The sequence below is a fragment of the Cannabis sativa genome, chromosome 9, assembly GCF_029168945.1.
Source record: "Cannabis sativa cultivar Pink pepper isolate KNU-18-1 chromosome 9, ASM2916894v1, whole genome shotgun sequence".
In the NCBI taxonomy this organism is placed as follows: Eukaryota; Viridiplantae; Streptophyta; class Magnoliopsida; order Rosales; family Cannabaceae; genus Cannabis; species Cannabis sativa.
In genome coordinates this window covers 28,485,283-28,498,191 of record NC_083609.1, presented here as the reverse complement: position 1 = coordinate 28,498,191, position 12,909 = coordinate 28,485,283, and the positions used below count along the sequence as shown (strand labels likewise).

The window sequence follows — 12,909 nt, the reverse complement described above, 5'->3', positions numbered from 1 at the left end:
TAAGACTTGAGTATAACTTAGACATGTTTGGTGTCTAAAGTTAGTGTATATATTTTGATATGCTTGGTATCAAAATGTGTGAGAAATTATGTGTGAAAATTAATCTTCTATGATTAAATTATTAAAGCTTAAGTATACTTAAGGAGAAAAGTGGTCATGTAAAAATGGTCACTAATTTTGGCTAGCAAGATTCGTTTGGAATCGAAAAGTGTGTGGTTATAACAAATCGCTTAATCTCCGTACAAGATTAAAGCATGAAATTTCGAGGGATGGGACCTAAACTCCCTTAGAGTTTTACTCATTGATGGTAACCTATCTTAACACTAGTAAAAATCTAGTCTTAAGTTCAATAGGTAATAACAAGTCAATAGAGTGAAAAAGTAGTACTCAACTTGTCCAATCTATGAAAGAGTACTAATGGTAAAATTTAGATGGTTAAAACCGAAAGGTTTTTTAATGGAATGATGTGTCTAAAGAGAATTTGTGAGACACTAATTTCTACCTATATGGACTAGAGGTGGTGCCGCCTCTTATGAGAATTGGGAGTTATTATCTAGAGAGTTCATGAAATGGATGTTGCACATGGCCATTAACGGTGCACAAGCGAGATATAATGAAGTCTCAAGTGAACTTTAGCAAAGATGTGTGTGTTATCGCCGGTTTGTATTAAAGGAATAGTGGTTCAATGCTACGGCAACCAAAATTTCAACAAACTTTGTGGTAACTACACTAAGGTAAAATTCAAGTCGAAAGACATTTTACTTTATGCATCTAAGCAAGATCTCTATAAAAGTGTTTGATTTATTCAATCAAAGTTGGGGATATATAATATTTGATTGATTAAATAATGTTACAATGGTGTGTTACAAGTTTTAATCTAGTGGGGGAATGTTCTATTATATTGTTATAATATAAGATAGATTAAAATATTAAAATGTAACATATTATATATTGATATGAGATTAATGTATATAATGTGTTTGAGAGTTACATACATCTAATATTCACATAAATTGTAACATAAGAGGTGGAGTTACTTACATTTTATAACCTCCACAATTATCACAAATATTAAGTGTGTAAAATGGTGTTACACATTTTAATTTGAAATTCTTAATGCTATGGGAGTTATAGTGTGTGCATGAGTTACATACCATCCATGAGGGTTATGAGTTTGAATTTCAAAGTGTGTGATCTTAAACACTATAAATAGAGGTCTTTGGTTCATTTGTGAAGACACAATTTTGTGAGTTTCTATCAAAGAGAGCACCTTGCTAGAAACTATAAGCTTGATAATTCCAGAAAACTATTTTCATTTCTTTCTTCCCTAAGTGCTTGTAGTAGGGGGAAATAAGCTTTTGGACAAAGGTGCAAAACCTTGTTCAAGTTTTGTGATTCCCCTACTTGACACTTGGTGTTAGTGGTGTTGAGATTGTTCTCACATCTATATATATATATATATATACTATTATTTATATTGTGTTTTATAATCTTCTCTTCATCTTCTTTTCTATATTTATGTGTATATTTTGTCTAGAGTTGTAACATTATTTTATCAATATTATTGTTCTTGTATTTTTCATTTTGAGTTATATTTTGATATTGGTCTTTCTATTGAAGCACCTATAAATTTCCAACATTTATTGTAGTTGCATATATAATGTGATAAAATAATTATGTGAATGATTAGTTTATAAGTGTTTTGTTTTTGCATAATTTAAAGGAATACTCCATGTTTTAAAGTGAATGCAATTTTGTTTGTTTTTGCATAATGTAAGGGATATGGTTGATTGACTTTTATTTTGAATTTTCCGCATGTTAAATTATTTTAAATTTTTAAAAGAAAATTTCTGGAAATTAAAAATGTAAAAGGAGTATATAGGTACAATGTACACTCATTATTGAGGGGTGACTATAGAATTTCCCTAGAACAAATAATTTCATGAATCACTATAGTGAAAATTTCTTTCAACTATACTACATTCCATTCCAACTTTTTGAGGTTAACTCAAGTAACCATAAGAAGGTGCGTGTGTGTTGGAGGTCCTGGTTCGATTTCCAAATTTTACATTATGTCGGTAATATATGAACGCTTAAATCAAAATACCACATTCCATCTCCCCCTAGATTTTCCTCAGCTAAATTTTTAAGTGGCAAGAATTTTATAGAGGCAGCTAAGGATCCTTCATTTTCCCTGATAACTTCTCCATTTTCTATTCATCCTTTTAAGCTTTTAATTAATACTTTTGCATATAAAACTTAGTAATCGCATGCAAAATCAAGAAAAGAAATTATATCTGAAAAACAATTAGAAGATAACACCTATTTGAAATAAGCCATAGTATAATATACATTAACCTATCTAAGAAATAACAATAAACTCCACTAAAAAAGAACAAGAGAAAAAACCTTAAATCGCTACTAGCTAGCCCCAACCTCAACGGCCAGTGCCCAACAACGTCGTCCACTGTACCATAACCTAATCTTCTCATGCTATATTTATTTTTTTTTTTTTGAATTATGTAGGTTAGATTTTTTCACTGATTTTGTCTATATCTTTTTGACAGGTCTTTTGAGTTTTAATCAAGGATGGTTGTTCTTTCTCACTCTACGACATTTTGTTCAGGTATATACATCTTGTTTTCCCCCTTTTAGCATTTCTCCTGAGCTTACTTTTCCTTAGTAACTGATTCAGTTCGTCTCCTTTTTCACAGGTTTCATTCATCATTCCATAAAGCCCACACTGCTATTCCAGGGCAATATCAGTTGTTACAATGGCATCAAAGTGGTACAATCTAGATGGGTAATTTCGCAGGAGCAATATTTGGTACGTATGTGTTTAGTTATCATCCCAATATAATACCGGTATAAAATTATTTGTGGCAGGCTCAAAGGGGAAGTGATTATGTTCAAAAATCCAAATTGGGCTCAACCTGTGTTGTGCACATGGCAAGAAGAGAACCTTATCAATCTAGCTTCGAGGATAACTTGCTCCACGAACCTTTTCTTTTAACCATTGCTAAAGAAGCTGTGTGGTACTATTCTTAAATTTAAGACATTTTAATAGGCCTCTAATAACTCTTAAGCAGAACCCAGTTGATGAAATTGCATCCAATTATAACAAATTTATTTGTTGATTAACACTTAATTATTGCTGGTGATATTTGAATTGCTAATAGGTGGATGAGATCTCTGTTCATTTTTTTAAGTGAGCAGCCTGGTCAACTGATGTATATAGAATGGCCGAGCTTCCCTAGCACAGTATGTATAGCTAGCTCAGTCCAAAGACACCGCCTTTTTTTATTATTCCTTTTTACCTCTATGTGAAACAAGCTCAATACAAGCATGTTAATTTTACTAAATTTTTTAGGTCCTTGAACTATTTCATGAATTTTAATGGGTTGAAATCAAATGGTGTTGTGATTTATGTCTTACACATCCTAGAACTGTGAATATTTTAGATGGTACATAGTTCAACTCACTTGTTTCGTTCCTTTTATGCAGCTGAAGACAGCTACTCTGACTCTTGTTCTGGTAGCGTTGCTAATTGTAGCACTTTCCTCAGTAGACTCTGCTCTCAGCTATCTCTTGGCTGTCCTTACAAGGAGAGCTCCATAATCAACTGTGAGGTGAACCGAAGTTTTGGCTTTAGCATTTTAAATTTTATGAATCTCTTGCTGTTAGTTAGTATATGGTAGGAGAAGTAGGTCATAAAGTTGTGTCACATTGCTTAAACAGAATATTCTTGTCCTCTAATTCTAGGAAAAATTTCCCATTTGTTAAAATATTGGGATTTTTTATGGCAAAATTTATGTTTATAATTTTTTGTCTGTTCAAAGTGAAATGAATGGACAAGATGTTTTGAGTCTTTATGCATGCTCTGCATGTGTTTTTATTTGGGAAGGATTCTGGCATTAGATTTACTAAATTTCTCTCTATTTGGATGGAGATGTGTGTGCCTGCAATGTGATTGTAGTTTTGATCTCATTTTAACAGATATGCGAAGAATTAAAAAAGTTTTGGTTTGATTATTTTTATTATTGTTCATAGTCGCCAGTGCCCACCACACTAAGGTTGCCATCCCTTGTGAAACTAAAGCCAACCATCGAAGAAAGCCTCGATCAAGGCCACTTATCCAGCAAGCCTTCATGAACATTGGAATTTGCAGGAATAGAAGTAGACAAGATGACATCAAAGCTGGAGATTAAACATTAATAATATGGTAGAAAATAGAGAGGGGGGTTCATAAGATTCTTTGCCTCGACTACTGCTATGGCAGATGAATTACAGAATTAGGAGTAGGATTCTCATGGTAGCTTCATAAGCTTAGTGGGTTTAAGAAATATAGTTTCTTATGTTTTCTGCTTGGATCGTTGGAGAAGGAGGTCAATGTGGATCCTGAGGATTCATTGTTCCGTTACCGTATGAATTCTTGAGGCCAGAAGAAGGTTTGTAGAATTACTTTTCCAAATTGTTGTTGGGGTCATAGCCATCATTATCATGATTCATGAAGGTTTTCTCACATACATCTAAAGTTAATTTATCTACACAAATTATCATGCAAATCATCTATGGTTTACATTCCTATTAAAAAATAATTTCTAGTGCCTGGAAAATCATTAGTTTTCTTTTTTGTTTCTCTTATAATGTTAAATTTTTAATTTCTGTGTATGTTCTAGTAGACAAACTGTCACTTGAAATTCTATTATATGTATTATTTGATCTTTTAAGTACATCTCCTGGAATGGTTTGTGCTTCATGTTGTTTCCTTAGTAGAAGAGTATTACTCATTTGAACTACGAATGTAGTTATCGTCTATTTGGTTCATTTGAAGTTATGGATGGATTTTGGTGTTTTGCATCTCATCAAAACACATCCTCAAATGTTAGTAAGAGGTGAGATTGTCCTTGTACTAATGCAGAAATCATAGATTTTTTCAGTAATGAAATGATAAAAGGATTTATTTAGCCTTTTAGGCCATAAGGCTTGCTTGTTTAACATCTCAAGTCTTTGGCCATCACTAAACCAGCTTTTATGGCAGTAACTTTATCAACTTTCGCAATTGCCAATGGCAATGAATCTCTGTATATGTTAAGAAAGGAATGACACCACTCCAACTGAACTCCAAGATATGATGGACTTGGGTGGACGCACCAATGATAATGATTCCAACCATCTCTAATGTGCCAAGTTTGCCACGCCACCACGCAGAAAAATTCAAACTTCTCTTTATCCACCACACCACCCGTATATTGCACCAAAGCAATCGAGTCCAACTGTTTTTTAATTTTCCTAAAACAAAATTTAAATCATGTTGAAGGTCAATACTCATTGTTTTTCTAATTGAATTTTGAACATGGAACTAAGAACTAAACTTCATATTGAAAGCATTTTATATAATTTTTAAAATAAAATAAAAATTTTGAACATGGAATCATGGTGACATTCCTTTCTTACGCAACTGTATGTTATAATGGAATCGGGTCCAACTGTATGTTATTCGTGTTTTCGGATAGGTGCATGTGCAATTTTGTTAGTAACTACAATGTAAATATTTCAGGTCCAACAGCGGGTCCAAATGAAATATTGGGTCGAATCCATAAGCAATCAGTCCTTCCAGATAAGTAGGAGACTTGTCTAGGCGAGATATTCATCTAGCATGGCATACGTTTGGAAGATATTAAGCAGCGCATCCAAAAGAAGTATGGTATTGATTTTCATACAATTGTTTACTAAATTTTGAAAAAGGAGAAAGTAGTGGAGCCTACACAAATTAGGGAGAAAATAAAGGGAAAGGTTCTCCCCCAATTTTTATAGGGAATACCTTTCTCTTTCCTAACTTAACTTAATTTGTTTTTATTTTAATTTTATTAATTAAAAATAAAAAAGATAAATATGTCCTTTAAAAATCTATAAACAGAAAATAATTACATGTTCTAATAATGTAAATTTTGTCAAATTAAAGCATTCTGATTACTTTTCCTAGTTATATAAATAAAATAATATGATTCTGGTTTTCTTTCCGAATAGTTTAGTAAACAGCATAATAAAATATTGTTTCCGATTATTTTTTATTTTAAACTGATTCATTTCTCTCATTGATTATTCTGATTCCAATTACAGTTTAGTAAACGCACAGTAGATGTCTAGTACCAATTTCTATTTATTTATTACTAGATCCCACAATATCAAGAATTCATTCCCAATGATCTTGTCCGTAAGATCATATCTTACTAAATATAGAAAGATGGTAATTAATAATTAAGCATTTAATGTGTATTTATTCTCCATGAATATAGGACAAAGTTTTAGGCAACTAACAACATGATGTGGCATCCACATCAGCATACATCAAGTGCCTCATGGGTCAGGCTTCACCAGATAAGTCCAAGTTAATATGTTACTTGTAGTCACCCCATCAGTGGGTAAAGGCTAATAAGCAAAAACCCTAAACACTATAAATATACGAAGAACCCTTCATGCAAGGAGTTAGAAACTCATTCCTTAATTGCTCGGGCAAAATATAGAGTTCATATATTTTTGTAAACCTTAAGGCTTTCCAATTTTAAAGTAATATTATTGACCCATGGACTAAGGCTCGTTAAGGCCTCAACTCAACCATGTAAAAATCCTCATTGTTATTTTCATTATAGTTGATCAATTTCTTTAACTTTCACATATAGTAAATTTATTTTTGAAATTTTCGGTAAATATTTTGGTATTTTTATTGAGAGCTGAAGAAAGTGGTGATATCATCAAAGGTTATATATGATGAAATGTTATGCCCTAAATAAAATCTATTTCAATATAATTAGATTTACAAAATAATAAAATATCTGAAATTATTTTATGTTACATGGTTCACATTATTACTTTCATGATTATATGTTTGATGTATAAATTCTATTAAATCTTGAACATATAGTTATTCGTGATTATAGTGTTGCTTACACAGTGAAAAATAATCATGATTATATGCTTCAAAGTATTTAGCCTTATGATTTATCAGTGCACTGAATTTACACTAACGTGATATCAGCGATAAAGTTTACTTACACAGTCTTATGTGGAATGTCTTTTCTAGGGTATTAGTAAAGTATACAAGTATCGGATGTATGGGGTATACATCGGATTGGATCGATATTGACAGTGGAAAAGATATCATAAACTTACCATTATATCTTTCTAAGTCAATATCACTTAGTTGATTTTAGGTCAATAGATCTTAATCCTGAGATGGTTAGGTTCTGGCTTAAATGTATTATTTGTGCTCTTTGACTTGTTCATTAAAGCTGACCAAATGGATCGGTCCAACACTTACATCTTGGGAACATGGTAGTGCAATTGAGTGGTAGCGCTGATCATAAATATGGAATCTATAGCTTCTATAACTATTAAAAGTGAAACGATAATTTTCTTCGAACTTGGCTTAACGCAATAAATGATAGAGCACTCATTTCAATAATTGTATTAGTTTACTGAAATATCATTTACAAGTAGCTAAGTGTTTTAAGGATAAAATACATTGAAGGGTAAAACAGTAAAATTATCCCTACTTGATGTAGATCATCTATAGAGGATCTTTGATTATTTGGATTAAAATAATAGATAATTTATAGTGTATCTATTCTTGGTAAATAGAGTGCTCTATGTAATTAAGAGTGCAATTCCAAATATATAGTGGAGTCATGAGAAATTAATAAGTCATGAGAAGTATATAGTGTTCTACTTATTGGGAGCTTGGTTACATAGGCCCACGGTCCCCGCACTAACTAGGATAATATTATTTTGTAGTCTCAATTAATTGATTTATTTAATCCATTAGGATTTTAAATAAAGACTATGATTTATTTGTGAATTTTACCAAAGAAGGGCACAATTGAGAAAAAAAGAGAATTCATGGTTTATTAACTAAGAGACCTTGGAAGGTCTAAGTAATAAATATATTTAAATGAATATTTTATTTGATAACTAATTATAATTATTAAATAGATAGAATTAGTATTGAAATAACTAGAGCAAAAAAAAATGATATTACTGAAGAAAGACAAGGTTGTTTCATTAAAGAAGCAAAATAATAGCAAAATTCTAACTCATGGGCTTCATAAGAGATTCGGCCATGAGGGTCCATTCTAAGCCATTGAATCTTTCTAATCATCCCATTTAGTTCTAATCCTAAATCTAATAAATCCCTATAAATAGAACATTAAGGGTTTTGATTCAAATGATGGCTCTAGACTCTCTTTTGTCTAACAAATCGAATAAAAAATCTATTATTTTCTATCATTATTTTGAATTCTTCTTGAGATTTCTTCGTAGAAATTCATGCTCATTGGTTTGAGAATATGCCCACACATGTCAAAGCAATATCTAGTATAGTGAGGAAGATTGTGTAGTTCATACTATCAACTCAAGGAGAATCCAAGTTCAAATATTGATCATACTTTGTGACAGAAAGGATCAAGGGTTAGAGATCTAAACGAAAGGAGTCATATTATTTTGCTGCCACCAATGTAAGGTTTGCTATAACATTATATGTGTTTAATTCATTATTTTATAAAATTCATATTTAAGATGTTAAATTATAGTATTATAAGTAGCATACATGTTAGTAAATCTAAATCCTGGTAAAACAAGTTTCAACAATTGGTATCAGAGCCATGGTAATAACTTATTTTCATTAAATATGGATTTAAAACGATGTTTGATTGATTTGGATGTGTTCGTGTTAATTTATGTGATTAATTGATGATTGATTATTGTTAACGCAGATTTTTATTAACTAAATAAATAGCTTTTTTTGCAATAAATACACTACAGAATTTTATGATAATAATAAACACCAGATATTCTACGTGTTTTGTAGTTAAAATCTATATACTCCGTGAGTCCACAATATTATGGATATTTTTTAAAATACACAAAAAAAAATCTCAATATTTGAAATAATAGAATTTCTCTCTATTTTTCGTCGTCCCTTTTCCCATGGATTCTTCCCCTATTTATAAGAATATAGATTGAAAGTTATTATTGGGATTGATTCATTTATAATTGCCGATGAAACGTGAATATTTCTTATGTTTTATTTATTCACACATGGGATAATATCTAATAACTACCTAATTGTTCCTTGTCTTTATCCTTTAGACGGTCATGCTGACTAGGAAGGTTGTGTTGGATATATTTTACCAGGATCTAGATTTACTAACAAGTATGTTTCATTAACATCCTAATATGAATTCTAAAACAATGAAATAAACACATATAAAGTTTAGGAAACCTTACATTGGGTGCAGCGGAATATAATGACTCCTTCTGTTCAGATCTCTAGCCCTTGATTCCTTTCTGTAGCAGAGCATCACCAAGATCTAAACCTGGATCTCTTTCTCTCCTTCCTTTGATGCTGATTCTCCTTCTTGTTGGTTGATTTTCCACAGTCTTACACACTATGATTGAGATACCACTTGATGTGTGTGGGCACTCACTCATTCACTCAAGGATTTCGAAATTATTGAAGAAGAAAAGAGAAGAAGAGGTTTCGGCTATAGAGAATAGAAAGAGGCTCAAATTTCATCTGACAAAAGTTAAGTGTGAATGAGAGCCATCACTATCTATTTATAGGTAACCACCTAGGTTTAAGTTAAAATTATTTGGCATTAAAATAATGAAAAATTAAATGATAAAACCCTATAAGTGTGGCCTGCCATGGGCTTTGGATAATGGGCCTCACTTATGCAATTTTACTGTTTTATCATTTCTGCATCTCATTTTTTCAAAAATGCCAATTTTCAAATTCAACCATTTAAATGTCAATTCTAATTATTTAATAACTAAAAATTAATTATTAAATAATATTGTCATTTAATATATTTATTAATTAGACATATAAAGTCTCTTAATTAATAAATAAACCTAGAATCTTTTTTCTTTACAATTTCGCCCTTGCTTAGTGAAAATTCACAAAGTCATAGTCTAACTTTAGAATTATAATTGATTAATCAAAATCAATTAACTGAGTCTTACAAGCAGTATGGTCTCAACTAGTATGGGGACCATGGGTCTATACATCCGAGCTTCCAATAAGCAGATCAAGAATTTATATCTTAAATTCACTGACTTATTAATTCTTCGTTGAATCCACGCATAGAACTTAGAATTGCACTCTCAGTATATAGAACGCTCTATATGTTCCACGATATAGATACGTCATTAGTTATCCATTGTTATAATCCTAATTTGATCAATGACCCTCTAATAGATGATCTACATTGAAAAGGCACTAAGTTACCGTTACACCTTCAATGTATTTTATCCTTAAAACACTTAGCTCCGTATAAGTGATATTTCAGCAAAGTGAAATGAGATCTCCACCATTTATCTCTGTTTAGCCAAGCTCGAAGGATATCATCGTTTCACTTCTAAATCCCTATAGAAGTTATAGATTCCATATTTATGTTAGCGCTCCCACTCAATTATACTATCATGTTCCCAAAATGTACGTATCACCCTGACCCAAAAGTAGGCTTAACTAACAAATCAAAGAACATGTATAGTACTCTTGAGATCGAACCTAACCATATCAGGATTAAGATCATTTGATCTAGGATCAACAGGTGATATTGAATTGAATAGATATTACGGTAAATTTTAATATATCTAATCAAAGTTCAATATCGGTCCCTTCCGATGTATACTCCATACATCCGATGCTGGTAAACTTTGCCAATGCCCTGGAAATGACATAACACTTATCTAAGGTGTGAGAATACCTATCGCTGATATGTCAGTCTAAATCCAGTGAACTGACAAATCAGGGAATAAACTTTCGAACATATAATTAAGATTATATTCCACTGTGTTGACAACACTATAATCATTAACAAATTGATATGTTCTAGACTTAAATAGAATTCATACATTATGTAAATAATCATGAAATAAATCATGTGAACCATGCAACATTAAATGTTATTTCTGATCTATATTAATAAGTAAATCTGATTATATTGAAATGAGTTTTATTTAGGGCATAAAACCCAACAGGTTGAATCTCGCCGAAAATCAGTTATCCTTCTTATCTGTCTTGAGAGGAAAATATACTAAGTGTAGAAGTAATTCATCTCATTGTACACTTTTATTTGTATTGATGTTACGAGATGACTACTTTGTTGTGTAAAACGAGAGGCAGTTGAATGTTACTATCTTCACCTTGCTCGTGTGGGAGAGTCAATGATTCACGAGGTCTTTGGATATCTTGTCTCGTATATTTTATTACTCTATTTATCTTGAGGTGGACATATATCTCGTCAATTCTAGTTTAATAGAAATTATTCTTGTCTTGCATACGACTAAGTAGTCAGTGAGTTTGAACATGTCTATCAAACTTGTATTTAATTAGAATGAGTTATTTGAATTGCATTTAATGATATAATGTCATTATTGTATTCCTTGAGTTGATTCATATTCCTTATGTAGGACACGTATCAGCTTCTGGTACATAACCAAATTTTGAGTATAACAATTGCCCCCTAAAAAGTGCTTTTTAAATAAAAAGAACTTTTTAAATGATCATAGGGGTATAATCGTATTAAACCCTTTTAAAAAAGTGCATGTTTTGAGTTTTGGCAGTTCAGGATTTTGAGGCACATCATTGAGCATTTAATGCCCTGACTGTTCCCATTTTGTAACATTCCCATCCATTCGATTTGATCTCTTTTGATCGAACGGTGATCACTTGTTGGGTATAAAATTGAAACTGAAAGCTAATTTTGCCATTTTCGTTTTTTCAAACCTTCAAGCTTTCTGAAAAAATGTGATTGCTTTCTTTTACAATTTGCATACCCTCGTTGTCCTTCACCTTCTTCTTGCGTGTTACATCAAATCACGTCTATAGTTCTAGAAATTATCAGGACCCAGCCTTTCAATCTTCAAGACTTCAATCGTGAAGTTCCAATTTCTTCAATAATTTCAGTCAAGACAGTAAGTAATATACTTTCTCCTCTTATTGATTTTTCTTCTCTGTATCTTTAATTTCTTTTCCTTGATTGATGTTTCCTTATCTGCATTGTTTTGTTATTTTATGTAATTTTGCTTTTGTTTGTGTGGATGATCCTAGGGCTAGGAAAAATTTAAGGTTATTCGATTCATAGATTTTCTAGGTTAAACTCGTGTTCTATTTTTCCAAAAATTGGGATAGTATTGTTTAAAAATATGACCTAATTTATTCCAAAAATCACAATCCCAGAATCCCTAGAATCAAATTTTTCTCAAATTTTTGCCATTCCATTCAGACCCAAAACTCACATACCTAAATCATTCTTGAATTAAATGATGCAAAAATTAGGGATCATCTCATTAAAACTAACCACGACAAAATCTTTGGTCGCTATAGGCGATTTTTGCAAGAAATAACTAAGGGTAAATGTCATTTTTTGCAAGAAGTTGCTTGCCCTGAATCTCATAATTTAATTGATATTCCTTTAGCGAGACCTCTATTTTTACCTCCAGTCAATGTTGTTTTTTCACCAGGTGACTTAGATTTTGAGATCATAGCCTTGAAAGCATGAAAATCAAAGACCCCTCAAGACCCTACAATTACCTTCGAGGCAGAACTAATTGAGTTAAAGTTAGATCTATAGGATCTTATGTTGGAGAGGTATTAAAATCGTGTGGCATCAAGTATGGGCAAGGATGTCGAGTTAGGTTTGTTGCCCCAGGGAGAATTCAGTCGTTTTCCTCCTGAACGTGTGATTTGAGAAGAAGGTTGTAGTACTAGCGAGCCATCTAGGATTGGCGCCTAGGGCCTCGAGCACATAAGAGATGGAACAGTTCTCCCTCTTAAAGACTATCTTAAGGAGTTTTGCAACTACTTAGGCATCACTCCCTTTCAACTGGTACCAAATTCATATA

General features: G+C 31.8%; 1 protein-coding gene across 7 annotated transcripts; it reads left to right on the top strand.

Moving 5' to 3' along the window:
- Positions 1 to 2,053: 2,053 nt before the first annotated feature.
- On the top strand, positions 2,054 to 5,778 carry LOC115724171 (uncharacterized). 7 transcript variants are annotated; one of them, XM_061103627.1, is made up of 7 exons: positions 2,054 to 2,469; positions 2,568 to 2,626; positions 2,715 to 2,803; positions 2,887 to 3,035; positions 3,180 to 3,261; positions 3,505 to 3,629; positions 5,561 to 5,778. In XM_061103627.1, exons 2-6 carry the CDS (start codon positions 2,590 to 2,592, stop codon positions 3,616 to 3,618), a joined length of 471 nt encoding a protein of 156 aa, XP_060959610.1. In that variant the 5' UTR covers positions 2,054 to 2,469; positions 2,568 to 2,589; the 3' UTR covers positions 3,619 to 3,629; positions 5,561 to 5,778. The 7 variants fall into 7 exon arrangements, with proteins under 7 accessions (XP_060959610.1, XP_030509501.2, XP_030509502.2 ...); XM_030653641.2 differs by lacking the exon at positions 5,561 to 5,778 and adding an exon at positions 4,051 to 4,757; XM_030653642.2 differs by lacking the exon at positions 5,561 to 5,778 and adding an exon at positions 3,997 to 4,757.
- The last annotated feature ends 7,131 nt before the right edge of the window (positions 5,779 to 12,909 follow it).